At 39.9% G+C, this 21,587-nt stretch overlaps 1 protein-coding gene across 8 annotated transcripts; it reads right to left on the bottom strand.

Moving 5' to 3' along the window:
* Nucleotides 1–985: 985 nt before the first annotated feature.
* On the bottom strand, nt 986–20,600 carry ZNF330 (zinc finger protein 330). Of its 8 annotated transcripts, none has more exons than XM_070386574.1 (10): nt 20,420–20,600; nt 18,428–18,559; nt 16,765–16,816; nt 16,587–16,657; nt 14,475–14,554; nt 11,371–11,497; nt 10,632–10,736; nt 6,378–6,424; nt 3,382–3,499; nt 986–1,963 (listed from the first exon to the last, which is right to left on the bottom strand). In XM_070386574.1, the coding sequence occupies exons 2-10, from the start codon at nt 18,441–18,443 to the stop codon at nt 1,689–1,691; spliced, it is 891 nt and encodes a 296-aa protein (XP_070242675.1). In that variant the 5' UTR covers nt 18,444–18,559; nt 20,420–20,600; the 3' UTR covers nt 986–1,688. The 8 variants fall into 8 exon arrangements, with proteins under 8 accessions (XP_070242675.1, XP_070242673.1, XP_070242674.1 ...); XM_070386572.1 differs by having other exon boundaries at nt 16,765–16,784; XM_070386573.1 differs by having other exon boundaries at nt 20,429–20,600.
* Between the last annotated feature and the right edge of the window lie 987 nt (nt 20,601–21,587).

The raw sequence follows: 21,587 nt of genomic DNA, 5'->3' as shown, positions 1-21,587 counted from the left end.
CAATGTGGGTGCTATTATCAAGTTCTCCCCCTCCTAGTCAATACCTTCAGCTTCCAGTCCTAAGCATTCTCCTCTTGTTTCACCCAATACATACAGGCCAATTCTTGCAGCTCCCTTGGGGTACAGTCTGTCTCCTGTCACATCAGGCCCAGCCTCTCCCTGGCTGAGTTTTGCTTAACCCTAATTACAGCTGCTCACCCCTTGTTCTAGGTCTCGTGGCATGGACACAGGGCAGGCCCTGAAGCGGGGACAGGTTGCCTGGGGAAAGAGACCTGTGCATCACCAGCCAGCTTGGGAGTGGGTTAGGGCTGCCTGCCCTTAACAGAGACGTGGGCTGTGACTGCAGGCTCACGAAGCTCAGGAACCTAGTGAGGGCAAACGTTCAGCAGCATTCACTCAGACGTCGCCATCCCACTTGTCGGAGTCCTCAGTTTTCCCAGTCCTTTGACCGTTGCAAAATAGACCTGCCTTGATTGACAGCTGTCTTTTAAGTTTATCCATTCGGACTACTAGGTCCTGGTTTGGTCCTCAGTGTTCTCAGTTCTCCTGCTACAAGAGATGGAAGCTTTTCCACATGCATCTAGAGGATCTCTGGCTTGCCACACCTGGTTTTCTGGTGCCAGTTATTGCCCTCAGCTGTTCATTACAGTTCTATGGAGTAACAGTGGCTCGGTAATAGCCATCGGACCCTGTTATCCTCAAGGCTCAGTTTTCTCCAGATTCTCAAATCCCAGCCAGTCCAATACTGCATTCCTTTCTATCATACCATCCCCATGCATCATCAGTGTAAACTGCAACCATTCCCCACCCACCATGAATGACAGGGTCCAGCTGAATCACTTTGTGTCCACCCCACACTATACATTTCTGATACCTATATCTCACATATTAGATAAAAAATGACACCATTTATACAAAACTTTTGGAATGCTTTCCAAAATAGGTTTAAAACAGTGTGAATAAGAAATTAAATGTCAAAAGTATATAAGTGAGATACTAGATTTATTCAAAGAGAAATCAAATTTCCTGGGTTAAACATCTTTGTGATAATACTGATTCTGTGTCTCTGAAAAATGGCTATATGGTCACCTTTGTCCATACATTTAAGCATAAATAACAGGTATTGTTCAGGACACACAGTGAAGAAAGAACTGAATGAGTCAATGGCTGAAACATACATATAATGACTTAAGATAACATGACTATTTAATGAAAATTTAGCATATAACATCTGACTTTAATCCTATGGACAAATAAGAAAAAATACAATAATTCATTTTACCCATTACATTTTACAAAATCAGACAAAATGATTTTATAAGCAGTTTTTTAATAAAAACAGCAATTTCATTTCAAACAAATATATTATCATCCTATTCCTTTATCCTATATGTGTATTTAATTGGCAAACCTACTAGATTACAGAAATCAGTAAAAATCCAATCCATGATGCTTCAATTGCTTAGATCGATCATATTACATTTGAAATTCATTGTTCGTATGTTAGAAGCCTGATTATCAGTTCCTATTAAAATGCTATGCCCTACTCCTTGTCCCAATAAATGTGACTAGTCTCTGCACAAGGCTAAGTAACAATATGTATAATACTTTTGAACATTCACACATGATTCATCAAGCACACAGATCCCAGCTCCTAAGACAAGGTCATCAAAGGGCAAGCAGCTGTCCTAGTTCTCTTGTTCCTCATAGTGAGCATAGCCACTGGCATAGGTCCTTCCTAAATTCAAATTAGTAAACAAATCTGATGACTCAGCATCTGAATCTTTTCCACCTTCATCTTCTTCCTCTTCGTCATCCTCTGCTTCGTACTCATCTTCTTCCTCATCATGGTAGCTAGCACCAGCGTACTTATCAGATGCAAGGTTCTTCCAATAGGCATCATACCCAGAAGCTCCATCTCCCTCTTCACCTCCAGTTTGCCTGCCAAATTTCAGGGAACGTGCTACAAAACACAGATATGTACATGGCGTTTGATTAAATCCTCCAAATCCTCTACAGCACATAAAATTATGTGAACCTGACTATCTGCTTCTTATTCTCAAATGCAAAAGTCAGTCACATTTGCCTTATTTAGTCACTTAAAATTTAACTCGAAAGAAAGAAGACCTCAGGGCTTCCCTGGAGGCTCAGTGGTAAAGCATCCACCTGCCAATACAGGAGACGTGAGTTCGATCCCTGACCTGGGAAAATCCCACATGCCACGGAGCAACTAAGTCCGTGCTCCACAAATACTGAGCCCATGTGCTGCAACTACTGAAACCCATACTCTGCAACGAGAAGCCACTGCTACGAGAAGCCTGCGTACCGCACTAGAGAGCAGTGCCCTCTAGTAGAGAAGAACCTGCGCGGCAACACATAAATAAAACTTTAAAAAGAAGGAGACCTCAGAAAAAACAATCGGTTATATCCTACTCACAGTCTACATACACGTCATATAAAACAAATGATAAACACGACTGTGTCGTTTCATTCAATCTAGACAAAGTTGGAAAACAAGATAAGAACGGCATTCTAGATACATACATTAAATAAGGAACATTAAGGTCTAAAAGGCCTTTGTTTGATTAATTAAAAGTGTATTTTCAAATTATAGAACACTTAATTTCATGTCATTATGTTCTTCTCAAAAGAACTATTTTGTAATTCAGATATCCTAGAAAATAAAGCCTCTCATTTCTTCTGCCTTACTAGCAAAGTTTAGTGCAAAAAATTGTGTCTCACCTCACTGCGTAACTGTATCTCTGATTAAACAAAGTACGGTCAGAGTCATTTAGAATTATGGTTCTGTTCTGATATGCTTGGTAAAGAGTCAAATTCTCTTTAACAAAATTGTGAGCTGCGTTATTGTAAGCACGGTATAGTAGCTGCATCCCTTCATGGAAAAATCACATTAGACCATAAAACAATTTCCTACAGTAGCAGCGTATAACATAATAAGCACCGCTGCTCAAATATCAGACACCTAAGAATAGCTTCACAATGAATTCCAACTTCCAAGTACCGAAGATTACCAGAACTTGAATATTAAGGATTTATTACTAAACAATTATTTAACAAGGAAGCCCGAGCAAAAACAGACAAATCACTCTTTTTGGTCTTAAATTTCAGTATTCACTATGTCATTAACTGAAGCAAATGCCAAATATTGAAGTGAATGATGTTAAATTTCTTATGTTAAATTGAAAATTTTTACCCACAATTTTCCAAGGCTACAAAATTCCATTTGCTTAGGAAAACACGTTCATCTTCTCAAATATGAAGAAAAGGCAAAAACAAAAATAGAAAAAGGAAAAAAAGAAACAAATCTTGTCTATGCATTAAAGCAAAATCACTCCAGTGTTATTTTAAGAAAAGCCTTACTTGACATGCTAAGATCCTTAGTTTCCTGAGTTTCATGTCCACATTTAGGGCACGGAGGCTGTTTTCCTTTTTCTTGCTTAAACACCTTGCTCCTTGTATGATCATCACAGAAACAAGCCTATATAGGAGAAAAAAAAATTAGGAAGTTAAATAAGTAACTCAAAAAATACATGAAGACATCACTCAGTGTTTTGTTGTTCAGTCGCTATGTCATGTCTGACTAGTTGCAACCTTATGACTGCCGCCACACCAGGCTGTCCTGTCCTTCACTATCCCCTGGAGTTTGCTCAAACTCAGGTCCACTAAGTTGGTGATGCCATCCAACCACTGCATCCTCTGTCACCCTCTTCTCCTCTTGCCCTCAATCTTTGCCACCATGCGGGTCTTTTCCAATGGACTTGGCCCTTTGCATAAGGTGACCAAAGTTCTAGAGCTTCAGCTTCAGCATCAGTCCTTCCAATGAATAGTCAGGGTTGATTTCCTTTAGAATTGATTGGTTTGATTTCCTTGCTGTCCAAGAGATTCTTAAGAGTCTTCTTGGGAACCACAATTCAGCTCAGTCACTCAGTCATGTCCAACTCTTTGTAACCCTATGGACTGCAGGACGCCAAGCTTTCCTGTCCATCACCAACTCCCAGAGCTTGCTCATACTCATGTCCATCAAGTCGGTGATGATGTCCAACCATCTCATCCTCTGTCATCCCCTTCTCCTCCCACCTTCAATCTTTCCCAGCATCAGGGTCTTTACCAGTGAGTCAGTTCTTCACATCAGGTGGCCAAAATATTGGAGTTTCAGCTTCAGCACCAGTCCTTCCAGTGAATATTCAGGACTGATATCCTTTAGGATTCACTTGGGTTTGATCTCCTTGCAGTCCAAGGGACTCTCAAGAGTCTTCTCCAACATCACAGTTCAAAAGCATCAATTCTTCAGTGCTCATCTTTCTTTATAGTCCAACTCTCTCATCCATAATGACTACTGGAAAAATCATAGTTTTGACTAGATGGACCTTAGTTGGCAAAGTAATGTCTCTGCATTTTAATATGATGTCTAGGTTGGTCATAACTTTTCTTCCAAGGAGTAAATGTCTTTTAATTTCATGGCTGCAGTCACCACCTGCAGTGATTTTGGAGCACAAAAAAATAAAGTCTCTCACTCTTTCCATTATTTCCCCATCTATTTGCCATGAAATGATGGGACCAGATGCCATGATCTTAGTTTTCTGAACATTGAGTTTTAAGCCAACTTTTTCACTCTCCTCTTTCACTTTCATCAAGAGGCTCTTTAATTCTTCACTTTCTGCCATAAGGGTGGTGTCATCTGCATATCTGAGGTTATTGATATTTCTCCCGGCAATCCTGATTCCAGCTTGTGCTTCATGCGGGCCAGCACTTCTCATGATGTACTCTGCATATAAGTTAAACAAGCAGGGTGTCAATATACAGCCTTGATATACTCCTTTCCTGATTTGGAACCAGTCTGTTGCTCCACGTCCTGTTCCAACTGTTGCTTCTTGACCTGCATACAGATTTCTCAGGAGGCAGGTAAGGTGGTCTGGTATTTCCATCTCTTTAAGAATTTCCACAGTTTGTTGTGATCCACACAGTCAAAGGCTTTGGCATAGTCAATAAAGCAGAAGTAGATGTTTTTCTGGAACTCTCTTTTTCTGGTATTCATGGCTGCAGTCACCATGCATGGAGTCACCATGCATGGAGCCAAAAAATATAAAGTCTGGAACTCTGTTTTTCTGGAACAATTAGAAAGCATCAGTTCTTCAGTGCTCAGCCTTCTTTCTGGTCCATCACTCAATATATCAAGGAAATTTAAACATATACTTTGTTCAGGCGAAGATGAGTTTTGTTGGGACTGGTAACATTCTTGATTTCAATCCCTTCAAGGAAAAGTTCTCTGCCAGAACTCTTCTGAACTATGACCTAAACACATGGCATAAAGTATACACAGGGTGTGACATGCAGACACATTTCTTCATGAATATGAGTATTCACAAAGACGCTGATGACATAATGGTGAACAGCTCATCTATCCACACAGGGCATACCGTCTAACTGGGGACACATACAAGTGGAGATGCAGTTACACGACACTATGCACTGAAAGGCAAGAGCGCAGGAGGAGCGCCAAGCCAGATCAGGGATTCGGGAAAGCCTTCCAGGAGACGTGCTGTCTTAGCTGAGATCTAAGATATGGAGAATGGGGATGCAACAGGGTAAGCGCGAGTGGAAGAGTTGTCTAAGGCAGAGGGAACAGCATAGACCAACTTGGAGACGAGTTGGGAGAGAAGAGATACGACTAGAAGTATTAATAAGAACCAGAGAAATTACTCTGAGACGAAGTGAATCAGGGTACATCTGTTCAGTAAATGGAAATGTTGGAGACAAGGTGTAAGGAAGCAGAACATTATGGAAATCTTCACTTTCCTCAAACTCTACCAAGCAAGTCCATTTTGACATAAAATACACTCCCATCATTTGGGTCAGAATGTTCTCCACAAATATAAGGTATGAAAACACTGAGCTAAGATTCAGGAGACCCGCACACTAGTGTCAAGTCAACACACGCCAGCTGGATGAGTTCTGAAACGTCTCTAAGCTGTCTCAACTTCATTCACAGTCTCTACAATAAAAGAATTAAACTACATAATGTTTGCAGGCATGTATGCTAAATTGCTTCATTTGTGTCTGACTTTTTGTGACCCTATAGACTGTAGCCCACCAGGCTCCTCTGTCCATGGGATTCTCCAGGCAAGAATACTGGAGTGGGTTGTCATGCCCTCCTCCAGGGGATCTTCCCAACCTAGGGATTGAACCTGCATCTCCTACATTTCAGGAGGATTCTTTTACTATTGAGACACCAGGCAAACCCACACATAATGTTTAAGGACCCTTATAGATTTATTACAACTAAAAATATTCTAAGGGCTGGTGGGAATATATGGGGATTAGAAACAAATCTAAGACTAAAAAATATAAAAGTATACCTTACAACGGAGACAGGAATGCTGACCAAGCCGATTGCATGAAACACCTGTGGGGAAAGTACATAATATCCAGATTCAAATTTGGAATGAAAACATTATTTTCCACAGATTTATATTTGTGCTGTCTTATCTTAGATTAACTATCAACATTTTTTTTGTCTCATAACTTTGAGGAAACAAAAAAATGAGATGGAATTGCCAGCCAGAGGGAAGGAAGCCAGCAACTGCACATCCCCAGCATTCTTTCACTATTACAACTCTAATTATCCTCTAATCTCCTTCCATTCCTCCAAAACTAGGAGATGGCAAACGTCATTAGTGATATTTTAAAACCTGAAATGGTAAAACATCTTTTTTTCCCCATGACACTGGCTAGACTCTTCCCTTAATGATATAATGTTTCTATTTTTAAAAGAATAGCATCTCCATTAATATACATTATCTCCTGGTGGTATAGGCTATTGCCATTTTTTGCAAACTTCTGATATGAGAATAGATACTTCAGGTGGAAAAGCATGACTGTGAAGAGAAAATAATGTTCAAGGGGGCAGGAAAACAAATGGAAAAATCCCAAAATATTTTCTATTTTAGTCAGTAAGCCACATTAATTTTGGTCATTATCTACAATTAATGCAAAAAAATCTACACTGAAGTGCAAATATTTTGGAACAGCCAAAATGTCTGGCATATATTGAGTATGTCAAAATATGGACGACAAAAATAACTGAGATATATAGGAACAAGAAAATAAACTAAGCCTTACCCTGATACAGTATAAACTATTAATTTTCAATTTACTCAGAGGTCTTGAAAAAAGAAAAGTAAACAAAAGGAATTTTATCTTTATAATTCAAATATTTGACCAGATACTTCTAACTTGGGGATTCTTTTACTTAAGTTTGCCTGGGTCATGGGAAGCTTTTTCAATCTGGACCAGGGAGTTATTTTTTAAAAAACTCAAGGATGATTTCTCAATTATGTGTATTATTATTGTTTCTGTCCAACCCCCCTCTTCCTTCCACAGTAACACCACTAATTCAGATGGATTTGTGTTACTTGTCCTAAATGCTAACAGTAAAAGTAAAAATCAACTGCTGCTGCGGCTGCTGCTAAGTCGCTTCAGTCGTGTCCGACTCTGTGCGACCCCATAGACGGCAGCCCACAAGGCTCCCCCATCCCTGGGATTCTCCAGGCAAGAACACTGGAGTGGGTTACCATTTCCTTCTCCAATGCATGAAAGTGAAAAGTGAAAGTGAAGTCGTTCAGTCCTGTCCGACTCTTAGCGACCCCATGGACTGCAACCTACCAGGCTCCTCCATCCATGGGATTTTCCAGGCAAGAGTACTGGAGTGGGTTGCCACTGCCTTCTCCAAAAAATCAACTGAGTACTCACCAAATGTTAGATACATATAAGCATATCAAACTACTCCTATAATAACTATATTGTTTCAGTCTGTGGAGAAAAAAGCTTGAAATCTCAATCATCTCTACTTAAAGATATGTCCAGAATTCTTAGGTTCAGTCTTCATTCAGTCAAAATAAGGATTATTGCTTAGCCGCTCAGTAGTGTCTGACTCTCTTGAGACCCCATGGACTGTTGCCCACCAGGCTTCCCTGTCCATGGGATTTCCCAGGGAAGAGTACTGGAGTGGGTTGCCATTTCCTTCTCTAGGGGATCTTCCCACCCCAGGGATCGAACCTGTCTCCTGTTTGGCAGGTAGATTCTTTACCATTGAGCCACCAGGGAAGCCCATACGCTGTAAATCCCTTTCAAATACAGAACCAGACACACACTGCAAGTACAAAGTGCCTAACCCAACTTCCCTGTGCACCAAGCGTTTCTCAATATACCCTTTTCCCATCCCCGCCAGCTGAGCTTTTGACATGCCACAAAGACACAATTCTAAGAAATTCATTGTTGTCTACCGCACCCTCACCTTCACCTCTTGGGAACCCAAACCATTCTGGTGGGACGTGGCCCTGCCAGTCTTCTGCTAATTACCTCAGCCCCGCACACAGGCACTCCAGTTCTCTGTCCTGTTAATTTTTCTCCCTAAGAATTAAAATCTTGAGTTTATATTTAAAAATGCATTTCTTCCAGATTCTAAAAAATGTTGTGACTTTCCTAGTTTTAGACTGGGGAATGGTTTTCTTTTTAAATCTATTTCTACGTCTTCAGAGCATTTTAAAAGAAAGCAGGTTTGGATACATCAAAGACTACTGATAATAAGCCACTTAAATTGGAGGCCCCCAGGCCATTTTCATTATTTGAAAAAATAAAGGCAGAGTACACACATGTGCGGGGATTTTTTTTTCCCTCAAGACATTCTTCCCACTGGTTATGCAAGTAAAATAAGTATTTTAAAGAATTCCCATAATTTCCCATTCATAGTTAAAAGTTTAAATCCAAAAATGATGAGATAAGACCAGTAAGGGAGTAGAAACAAACTATCTTTGGGGCTTATGTGTATGATTAGGGCAGTATTTCAGAGCAAATATTTCAAGCAGTGAATGGCAACTGGCAAAGGAAGAATGACAAAGAAAAAATAAAGCAATGAAAAAAGTAAAGAAAGAGGATAAATTACACTAAGCCAAAGAAACCTATGAATCTGAAATGAGAATGACTTCAATATGAGATATCAAAGACATGGTAACAGATTTATATTAAAATCCCTTCCACTATTCAGTATCTTTATTTTTCCTTTGTCTTTTACCAAGTCACTAAAACTTTATCACTCAAAGTTGCCTGTCTTTGGGTTTAAATACTATAAAATACATAAAGCTCCCAAGTTTCAAATAAAATATTTCAATTTTTATATTACACATTCTGCACAAGTCTAGGAACAGCTCAAAAATGCTAACTACTTTGACATGTTCCTTTAATCTTTTGACATTTTCTTTATAAATACTGTGAGAATTACATATGTGTTTGGACTGATGACTTACCAACTTTGTATTTATAGATGTTATAGATGAGTGTAAGGATTAACATTTTATAGCAGAACAAGAACCAAATTCATGAGAGTGAACCTGGAATTTCAGCCTTTCCTACAATGGTGTCTACTATTTACTAAGGGCTTTCTAAGTACCCTTAGAAAGGGTACCGTCCTGATGCTTCATATGGATTCTCTTCTCAGTTAACTCTTGGAAAAAATTAGCATCTTCCTTTTAAAACATAACAAAACTCAGGTTTAGAAAGATTTGATAATTTGCCCCAAAACATATGGCCCATAAGAAATCAAGTACAATAACCCTGTATGCGAGATAGCAAAAGAGATACAGAAGTATAGAACAGTCTTTTGGACTCTGTGGGAGAGGGAGAGGGTGGGATGATTTGGGGGAATGTCATGGAAACATGTATAATATCATATAAGAAACGAATCGCCAGTCCAGGTTCGATACAGGATCCTTGTGGCTGGTGCACTGGGATGACCTGGAGGGATGGTACAGGGAGGGAGGTGGGAGGGGGGTTCAGGATGGGGAACACGTGTACGCCCGTGGCGGATTCATGATGATGTGTGGCAGAACCAATATAATATTGTAAAGTAATTAGCCTCCAATTACAATAAATTTAAATTTTAAAAAATCAATGTTTGAATCTAAAACGAGCTTTTGAGAAATTAACAGAGTAAGAATACAATACAATCTTATCTGTAAAAATGATACATTAACCCATCAGTAACACCGGTTCTCAAACTGGAATATACATGAGAGTTATGGGTACAGGCTAAATACAGATGCCTGGCCCCCACCACAGACTTAAAATCTCCAAGGATGAGGATTGGGTACCTCCATTTTCTAAAAACCTCCACAGGTGTTTCCAATGCAGACTCCTGTCTAAGAATCACTGGAACCAAAAGCAGGAACAAACTAGGGGTTGAATCACTTATTTGGGGACATTCGAAAATAGGGGACATCTGAAAATAGGGTGGGGGAGAGGGGCTAGTTATCATAATAACTTGGAAGTGAAAACGCCATTTGGTACTCAGGATCAGGACTGCTACGAGCCCTGCAATGCCTGATCAATCCCACAAAATGAAGAACTGACCCAACCAAAATGCCACTGGAACCACTGTTGGAAAACAATGGACTATATGTGTTCTGAATTTTTTCTAGAAACAGAAAACAGATACTGAATTAAATTACAGTCCATAAGAGGCCATATCAAAAACCAGATTCCTTTTCCAGTAAGTTTAACACTTACACTATTAAGAATCTTAGGTATAAAGAACATGTAATATATTAAAAACTTACATTTAAATGTTTCCGCTTCTAAAACCTGGCAGCTGGCTTGATGTTCAAACTGATCATCTTCACAGAGAAAGTTATGGCAAAAAGAACAACTGAAAATTCTGCCTCCTATTGGATTAAAGAACAAAACCCACAAATGTAAATATAATAAAAGTTTAATTTAAAAAATTCTCATCTATAAAACTGCTCAGAAAAGATGGCAAATTATCTCAGATGTATACCAACATAGCATAGCAATTTTTGTTCTGGTAAAAGCTACAAAGAAAACTAACCAACTGAACCAAAAGAGTGAACTCCCACTATATCCTAGCTCCCAACATAACGCGCAATGCTAAGAGATACTTCCTCTCCAGTACGTACTCCCCTCCCTACTTGCCTCGGTAGACAATCCTAGCACTGCCTCTTAATGTTGGTATGTATAAATCCTTTTTCCAACTAAAGTTTACCTGGTCCCCAACCTTTACCGGCACCAGGGACAGGTTTGGGGACGTGGGGGAATGGTTTCAGGATGATTCAAGCACATTCCATTTATTGTGTGCTTTATTTCCAATCTCAAGCTCCTGATCTGACAGGAGGTACCAGTCTGTGGCTTGGAGGTTGAACTAAACTGATAATGGAAACAGTGCCAATACTTAGGACTGAGAGTATCCTGTAAAAAGAAAAATCAAACTAGAGCATCTAGAATGTTTCAAGGTCATCCTTCACTTCCAACAAAGCTCATCACTTGTACATAACCACTCACCATGGTCCCACACACCCCGTTCACATTCCACACACTCAGCATCGGTAAGCGGGCAGGCACAGGCGTGTGTGCTGAGACACTTCCTACCATGACAGACCCAAGCTTCGCAGAAGTCACATATTGCACCCTGCAACAAAAGAACACAAAAAATTAATCTGCCACCTGACTGGCTACAACCATTATTTAAGCAAAAGTTATCACCAAAATTATACGCATTCAGCCATTCATCAACGTTCAGTGATGAGTGGCTGCATTTAAAAATGGACTGCTTTCTCTAACCCAAAATTAAACAAGGTTCCCTGAAGATCCAACTTCTTCACCAATAGCTATTTACAATATACAAATCTGGGCTACAAATCCAAAGAAAAAGAAGCAAGAGGGAAACTATACACGTACTCTAACATTAATCATTAAAATAAGTCAAAGAGTGGACAATCATCAAACTGCTTTTAAATTAAATGAAGTCTAGAGCCCACAATTCAAACATTCCTGTCCTATAGCAATTCTATTAGCTAAACTGAACTTTTTCAAATATTAACATTTCTAACCTATGCTATGCTAAGTCACTTCAGTCCTGTCCGACTCTGTGCGACCCCATAGATGGCAGCCCACCAGGCTCCCCGGTCCCTGGGATTCTCCAGGCAAGAACACTGGAGTGGGTTGCCATTTTCTTCTCCAATGCATGAAAGTGAAAAGTGAAAGTGAAGTCGCTCAGTTGTTTCCGACTCTTAGGACCCCATGGATTGCAGCCTAACAGGCTTCTCCATCCATGGGATTTTCCAAGCAAGAGTACTGGAGTGGGGTGCCATTGCCTTCTCCGTTTCTGACTTAAGAAAGATCCTTATCTGTGTAATTTATAAAATAATCATATAACTTTTGTAGAATAACAGAGAGAAAATGTTAGATTGCTGCCAGCATCTTTTTTCTTTTAAAGCAACTTATGTTTTAAATCCCCAGTGGCTCAGTGGATAAAGAGTCTGCCTACCAATGCAGGAGACATAGGAGATGCAGGTTTGATCCCTGCATTGGGAAGATCCCCTGGAGTAGGAAACAGCAACCCACTCCAGTATTCTTGCCTGAAACATCCCAAGGACAGAGGAGCCTGGCAAACTACAGTCCATGAGGTCGCAAAGTGTCAGACATGACTGAGTGACTGAACACACACACACAGCACATTAAATCATTACTGTGTAAATCATTAATATATTTCTTTGTAGAAAAAAACTAAAGTAAAATAAGTTACTAAACGACAAGGTAATAAGACTCCAATCCTCTATCAAGGTGAGACTGTAAGACTATGCCTTTCAATGACACAATGACATCTACAGGACACTAAGAGCTAGAAAGACTCTTCAGAAAATGGGACTAAATGGGGTTTTCTTTACAGGTGAGGAGGGACAGGGACATGATGCAAGTTCCAGAGCCACATTAGAGAGGAGCTGTGATTTAAATCCAGGTCTTCTGAACCTCAATGTTCAGTGTCGCATTCAATACAATTCAAGGCTCTGTAACAAAAGTGGTAAAGGGCAAATAGGAAGAATGTTTTGGACTTGTAAAAGTAGATTACCAGTGTGGATAACAAATCCTCGAATGTTAACTCAGAAGAAAGATGACACACTCACCTGGGTGATCCAGGGGAGTTTAAAGAGATAATTCACAAATAACAGGGAAGGGTATAAAAAGCCATCAAGGGATGATACACATATCCCCTAGACCTGAAGGGATACAGGCAAGGGGAAGAAGAAGGTTCTAGAACCACAAGAGAGAGCCGTATGGAGAGGACCACCTATTCAAATAAAGGAAACCAGGACAACATGGTAGGGAGAAAGCTCGAAGAATAAACACCCAGGTCATAATTTCCTCCCCTCGTCAGCCCCTCCATGGGCTGAAACCAAAAAAAAAAGCCATAAGAAAGTCACCAATCCAGTTCACACACACAGGTCAGGCTCCCATGACAAATCAGGGTGGAGAAGGGTGAAGGGAGAGGGAATCTTAACTGGCAAATAGAAAATGGCCAGAAAATCTCTGTTCTAGGACTCAGAGTTAACAATGCATGATTCTACTTAAATGTATTCTTTATATAAGAGATCATTCACACTCACACAATTCAGTGAATTAAAAAAGTAGTAATTTGATAAATCTAGACATACCAAGGAAGATTATAACAGTTTCTGAATAAAGGCAACACTGACAATCCTATACTTAAAGACGAATTTTCACAAGATGATTATAATTCTGGCTCTTACTTCTGCAAGACATGCACGCATGAAAAATGTAAAGGTCTACTTTATGATGAAAAATTATGTGTTCCTGGAAAATTATTACTTATGTTCTACTTTAAATATTATATTCCTCATGGACTGACATTTGGAACTGAGCATAAATTAATACAACAGAATAAGGTAAGAAGGGTCAAAAGGATAACATCTTTTAGTGAAAAAAGAGCAAAAGGCATCACAGGACACAACTGTGTTTATTATTTAAAACAATGAACTTCCTTTGAAAATTCTACATGTCATGAAGGATAACTACATGCAACGAAGTACATTATGTCTCTATGTAGTGAAGAGCAAAACTCTGTTAACTACGTACTCTTTTTTGAAATGTAAAGCTTTAAAAATACAATTAATCGTAGGTTGTTTTGGAACTTAGGTTGCTTATTCAACCAAAAGCTTGGGTCTTAATTTAGCAGAACTTTTAATATAGAAAGGGCTTCCTTGGGGGCTCACAGTAAAGAATCTGCCTGCAATGTGGGAATAATATATTGCTGAGGTCTAATTAAGACACATTAAAAAGGCCCCACTGACAAATGAATTGTTGTTTGGGTCCATATGAGATGAGTTTCCATTCCTTGTACATTTCCCAGTAAGCAAGAAGGAAGCTGTCTGTACATTTCCCAGTAAGAAAAGAAGGAAGTAGTCAAAAACAAGTGGAGAATGAGTGAAAATCCTACAAAAACATGCCAGATAATCCAGATAACTCCAGACTAACTGAACCAAGGGACAAAGCAATACCATTTGGGGAAAAATAACTGCATATTGGTAAGAATGCCTTCTCATCTCCTTGGACATCTACTGGTCTAAAAGATATGACAAGAAGCTTACCACCATGGCAAGGCCAGTACTGTAGACACCAGCATGCTTTATGACACAGTCTGAAGACTTCATCATGCACTTTGTTTTCCCTAGCAAAGAAATGAATTTTCACTATTAGTCTTACAAAGTGGTCCATGGAAATATTCACTAATTCCTCTTTTTATCTAGCCCAAGTTCCTATGGAAATAATTTGAAAATAGAGACTAGCACTGTTTACTGCTTACGTAACTGAAAAAAGAAAATGGATATAACTGAGATCTTAACAGAGTCAGATCTTTTCAGATTAGGAATTTACATACTACTTCATGTTTGTAGTAAAACCAGAAATTAAAGGTTATGCCTTCTTATCTAATCATCACTAGAACAGTTTAAAACCTTGTGAATTTTTTGAGTTTTCAGATGAATTGAGATTTCAGAGTAATACACACATTTTATAATTCATAATAAAGGCAGTCTGACTTGAAGGGACTGCTTCTTTCCATAGAACATCTCAAACCAAATATAAAATAACTATTCCAATTACTTAGTTAATTGTGTATGTTTATCCATAGTTAAAAATTTATAAACATAGCTCCCAGGTAAGCATTCTTCCAAAAGAATTGTCAAATAGTGCCCAAGTGAGCACAAAAACTCAAGAACACAGTGATAAAGCAAAAAATCACAATACAGCCACAAGAGCTCTGATCTAGCAGTGAATTAGCAATCTGAAACACTATCAGGAAATTCATTTATCACATGCCATGAGGGGATTAATGGTGACATACTAGTCACACATCTAAGCCACCACAAAGTGGAACACGGAAGAAACAGAAGACTCTCGATTTTCCATTACCCGGATTACCCAGGAAACCAAGCTAGACAAGAGGAAATGGGAAGAAAGAGAAACTGGAAATGAGAGGCAGCAGCACCCCAACTGTTCCATGTCCAACACTAAGGGCAAGAACTGGTGAGCAGGAGATGCACCCACGCACAGCACTACAGACGCCGAAAACAGGCGAAGGGCCTCGCGAGACTGTGTCTCCGTCTTCTCCACAATCTATTATATTTCTGCATTCCACATCCATTTGTCTTTTGTGAATAAAGATATAAAAACCAGCAGATGATGGGTTTATCTAGGCTAGTGTTCTCTTTTCCATTAATTACAGACTTCAAGGACGTCTTTGGAAGCTGGAACACACTGGAAATATTCAGAGGTGTGGCCCTAAGCCTTCCTAACTGTCTGCGACGTTACCATGCATAAACACATTTAGATGAGCAAAGCTCAACCTCTGTTTCACCTGAAACTACCATCCCATAACCCAAGGGGAACCTGTGTTTAAACAAAAGTTTGGGGGTGCTTCTGGAGTGAATACAGTTAATCAGGCTTCCTTACTGGAGGTCTACAGAATCTTAAACATACACATATGTAACAGAATTCTCCCCGATGGCAGTGAGGGAAACACGCAGTACGTCTCAAATGTATGCACTGCTTGAAGAGTACCTATTAATATACCAAGTGCCCTGTGGAAGGCTATTTGGGAAACATCAACCTTGCTGTTCTGTGAACTACTATTTAGTTTTATTCTGAATAATCATTCACTCTGAATAAAAATCCATGAAGTACATGGCTTAGGATCTCTATTCCACTTACTTGGAAATACATGTGAGGAAACTCAAGAATCATACACTGAGAACCAAATAAGAAAACAAGTGATCACAAAAACCAGCACCAGGTAAACGTTCGATAAAATCACGTTCAGTGGTCTAACCAACATACTGCAGGCAGTTACCAGCAAGAATCAAGCTAGGAGAGTAAACAAAAGATACCGACGAGACTAAAACAGCGTGAAGAAAAGTTCAGGATCACCAAATCTTATGAGTCTGAAATTTAATCTTTTCATGTTTAAAACAACATACATGGTACCTAAACTGTATCTTAATTATTTTTCCAGCGTGACATCAAAGAGATAAAACCAAGACGCGATAGTTTTCTGGTAGGCCAAATAACATTTTATGTTATCTTATTAACAGTAAGCATAACATTACTGTAAATGATAAAGATGAACCCACAGGTTCAAACTAAATAAATACCAACTAAATTTTTAGTAAAAGAAAAGGCATGCATTTTTACCATATACTTACCACACTGTGCACAAATTGGTAACTTCTGTACAGAATTACAAAAGTAGCAAAATGCTCTATTCTTCTGCCGCCTTGTCATGTAAAAGAAAATTTTTAAATATAGTCAATATCAGGTAAAAGGTCCGTCTATGTTATTGCATATAGATAGAAAAAAGATAGAAAAACAAATAAAATTTACCTCTGACACTTGTCACATTCCTGTAAGATATAAAAACATAACATCAATCTTTCTACCGAATGAAAATTGCGTAGTTACTTGTGTTATAAAGAATATCCTATTTTTCATGTTAAAATGTAAGGGACACTTGCTCAAAAGCCCATGTGTACCAGCATTTACACATACTTTAATAACAAAGGTATGCTATTGGGCATACCACACTAGAGAAAGAAGCGGCATTTTCACAAAAGAGGCTAAAAACAGTAGTGGTCTGTGTTTTGAATTTTTTTTTTTTTTTAAGGAATCAGAAAAATAATACAGAATGGTACAAGAAACAGTAGAGAACACAAAATGTTGAAGCTCACAGAAAATCCAGAATTCTGAAAATGGTACTAAGAACTCCACAGTCTGGCCTCTAGCCACTTTTCAAACTTCGCTGGCCTCTTCTCTTTAGATTCAAACCACTATTTGCCGGTTGTTCTCAAAATATATCTTGGATTCTTTCTTTTCCCTGCCTTACTTATTCTAATATGTCTCCCTGAAAAGTCCCTCCTCACTCCTTTACTTGCTGCAAGCTCTGGTGATGATCCCACCTCCTCTATGAACCGAACCCCAGCCCAAAATTCATCTTTTACCAACTTTTACTCCTAATATACCTTAGTCCCAATTGTACCTTTTCTGCAGCACTTACCAAAGTCTAGCCCTCACTGCATATATTTATGGATGAGTCATATCTTCCTTTGTCTTCCTTCTCTAGAAATGACCCTGGCACAGAGAAGGGAGTCCCCACTGTCCTAATTATACAATGTAACCTTGCTCCCGCTCACCCCCCAACCCAGTCATAAATGTCGGTTATCCCCGGGATGGACACCCACCCACGCCCAACCTATCAGAGCGCTTCCCCTCTCTCAGGACAATGTGTGATGTAACATGCAAGCTATAAACCCAGTGGTTATGAACTCAAACGAAAAACAACAACCTGAGAAAATGGAACTAAATAAAAGAAAGGGACAGAACTAGAAGTTGTTCCAGGTTCCAGCTGTTTCTGCATCCCAGCTACATCCTTGACCTTCCAACCACACAAGTTAGTCTATTATTCATTCAATCAACTCTATTTCTCCCTGAAGTTACTTAACTTGGATTTCTGTCATTTATAAACATTAGGTAATACAGAAAACAACTGAGCCCTCAGCTTGTGGAAACAGAGACTGTGTCATTTATCTATGTATCCTCCATAGTGCCTAAAATACCAGAGCAGGTACACAATAAACATTTGAGGAATTAAGTCATATTACGCATTTCATAAATGTTTGATGAAACAAAAGTACACATAAAAAGGAATGGGAAGAGAAAAAGCAGAGAGGCGTGCAAACCCGAGTTTGTGGACAACGCAGAGAAAACGTGGGCCAAGGAAGGGATGAGGTAATGATGACATGTAGGGAAAAGGCTCTAATTAATAGGACAAATTGAGGAACGTGTACTAGGTTAGAGAGGCTGGAAAATGTCACACAGTTCCTACTATGTATTCTTGATCAATACAATAGTAGCCAAGACAATATGACAGGTTTTATAAACAACACAATCAAACAGAACTCAACTGCTATTAGGCGTTAATGAAAACAACAGACATGCCTTTAACACAGATTTACATAGTTTTTCAACTAAGAACCAAAAAACCCATTACCATTGACGCATTGCATGGATGTTTAGCTAAATCTATGGTGCTTCTTGATGCTCTTAGCTGTTTTTCCCGTTCCCGGCGGTTCTCTGCCTTCTTCCTTGCACCAGTCTTTTTTTTAGGCATTTTCCCTTCTTTCTACACAAGCAAGCAGAGAAGATATAATTGCCTTGTTGTGTTTGCTGTTTTAAAGAAACTAAGGAGCAGAAGAATGAAATGCTCTAATTCTCATTAAATTTTAAACTCAACTCTGCCATTTTGATGGTTAAGCACATTTTAAGCCTTTATGAAACATTAAGCATACATCATTCCAAATAAAATAGATGGCTTTAAAAAAAAACAAAGCACTTATTTGTATTATCAAACAGTTCTAAAAAATGTAAACATCAAAAGATTTATCCTAACAGCCAAAATGGTTTCCTTTCCCACAGAGAAGTTTCTTTGATGTTACACAATATCCTTTAAAAATTACTTTGTACCAAGTGAAAAAAACTATTAGGAATGTATTATTTACCCAGTTTATTTCACTTTTTAAGCTATATATTCAGATAACCTGATGCTGCCAAGACTTCAGGTCTAATTTCTCCCACATAATACCTAGATAAAACATCCAATAGTCATGTCAAATGACATCAACTAAAAGCCAAACTATCCTTTCTGAAAAAAGATTAAAGGCATCAGAATCAATTTGACTCCTTGAAAGCTGCCTTTCCTTACACTTTTACCTGCAGTGAGCATGTAATTTTAACTTCAAATTTAAGAGTATGTGCTTACCACACATCAAAATAAGGACTTTAAAACTGGCTTTTATCAGGTAGTTGAAAGAACCACCACACTTATAAAAAACAAGATTTTGACTAAATAACACATTTTTATTTGGCTTTTTATCCCATCTGAAGACCACAAGTTCCCTGAAAATTCCAGGTCTATCTTTTTTGACAAGCTTTGCCTCCCAGCCCTTTGGGCATAAATTAAGCACTTAATAACTGGAGAGATACACAAACAAGTCCACATGCTTGCTTTGAAATAGAAACTTAAAGTTCCTAGTATTCTTCAAACTACATATACTTTTTAAAAACAGTCTTTTCTAAGAGTGGTTCTCAAAAATTATCTGGAAATCTATAAAAGTACAAACTGAGCCTTCTAGGCTCTATCCAAGATCTACAAATCCGAAACTTGCAAGCATGGTTTCAAGTTTCACGGCGGACTGACAAACACCTCCATGAAGTCAAAAATATTCTTATTCAAAGAAAGCGGAGTCGTGTCCATGATAGAGGGAAAGAGTTCTAAGAAAGCACACCTCGACATTTTTATTTCTCATTACAGCACCGCAAAAATCACACACCAGCTTGTGCCTGGAACAGGACTAAAAGTCACTCAAAGTTTTTCTACTTTCTGGGTTTCAACTCTAACGCTGGAATGCCCAATCAATAAACCGTGTGGTGGTTAGTTAAGCCTTGAAAGTATGGACAAAGCAGGCCAAGAGGTTTAGTGGGTGGTGATGTGGAGTAACATCCAAGTCCACTAGGTCACCCTTCCAATATTTAAAGTGACAAGATACACAAAGTGAAAAAACGTGTACTGCCCTTGCCAAATAAGCTCCGGAAATAATCACAAGGTGTTCCTCGGGTGAAATTTTCTGCGTTCCCAGGGGTGAATCCGCTGGGAAAGCTGAGCCTCATTTTTACGCCTCCAGTTTGTTTTGTAAACTTAAAAAGTGAATTCTGTTCTCGGTTTTATATGGTATTAAGCCCTTCTCCAGGAAGGTTCCCCCTTCTTCAGGACGTGGCCCGTGTCGTGAAATGAAGAAACAGCCCCGGGGTTGGGGAGGTGGGGGGGGGGGGTGTCACTGCGGCTTGGGAGGCAAAGCCTGCAGCAGGAGGGCCGGAGGTGAAGGGGGCGTCCAGGCGAGACTAGGCGGCCGTGCCACGCGGCTGGGGAAACCGATCGCCGTCCCCGCCCGCGGGGCACCCTCCCTCGCGCGCGCTCCGGGCGGACCTCGCTCACCCTCGCGGGGAGGCCGGACTCACTCCGGGGCCGAGGGCAGGGAATGGCGTGAAGCCGGCCGCGGCGGCAGCAGCTCCAACGCGCGAACCACAACCCTAGGAGAAAATGCTACTAAGCCCGGAGAAACGCGGACAGAAGCGCTTACAGATACTAGGAGCCGGACCGGACGTCCTCTGACGTCAGCAGCGTCCTTACGGCTACACGTCGATAGAGGAGGGCCCGCCCACTTCTGTTCGCTCCGCCCCGTCCCTGCCCCTCCCGCGGGCGGCGGGGCTCCCAATGCCGTGCAGAGAACCTGGGCGATGAGGAAAAAGGAGGGAACAGTAGGAGGAAAGTGGTTGGGAAAGGAGCCATCAATTTCAAGTTTTCAGAAAAGGAGAACGCTAAAGGAAGAGAAAAATCTAAAAGGAAAAAGAGACTCACAACCTGGTACTGGATCAGCTTGCTTAGTTTTTCTGGAAACTTTTTTGTTCTCGCACAACCACTTTTCATGTTTGCTGCACAAGCTGGACCTTTAGTCGCCCGTGAAGTTCTGTACTACCCTCCTTTGTTTCCACTGGCCTCTGGAATTCCAGTCTTTTGTGAATAAATTCTTCCACATTCTAGATCTCCAGTGTGCTCTTCCTGTCTTTAGCTGAGACATAACATCCTCTCCCTCCCAGAGGCTGCTTGCTTTAAAGTGAAGATGGCTTATTTTTCCACACTTCCTTTATGTCTTGGTTAGGAGCTTAGGGTCTGTCCCCTTGCTCCCCAGTGACCTACTCGGATAATCCCTCCTCCTTTTTATGTAGCCATGCCACTTTTCATCCTTCCTTGTTGCTTTGTGTTACTCTGTCCTTACTGATGAAAATCTTTGGTTCCAACTTTGGCCATCACCCGAAGTCGCATGAACATCTAAATGGAAGACCTGTCCTCTTGGGTTCTGGCTTTCATCTCCAGTAGCCATCATCTCTGCTCTAAGACGGACACCCACTGTCATGACTGTTCAGGAGGACTTGTCATCAGGTGGAACCACTGAAATCCAAAATTCAAACGTTTAACCATCCAACCTCCTATATAGTTAACTCTCTCAATTGTCCCTAATGAAGACTTGGAATTGCTCCATCCTTCTCTTTTCTCGGTATCAGTATACTCTTTTCTTCCCCAGCTTTTAAAACAC

Source organism: Bos mutus, chromosome 17 (assembly GCF_027580195.1).
Source record: "Bos mutus isolate GX-2022 chromosome 17, NWIPB_WYAK_1.1, whole genome shotgun sequence".
Taxonomy (NCBI): Eukaryota; Metazoa; Chordata; class Mammalia; order Artiodactyla; family Bovidae; genus Bos; species Bos mutus.
This window is presented reverse-complemented; position numbering and strand designations above follow the sequence as displayed.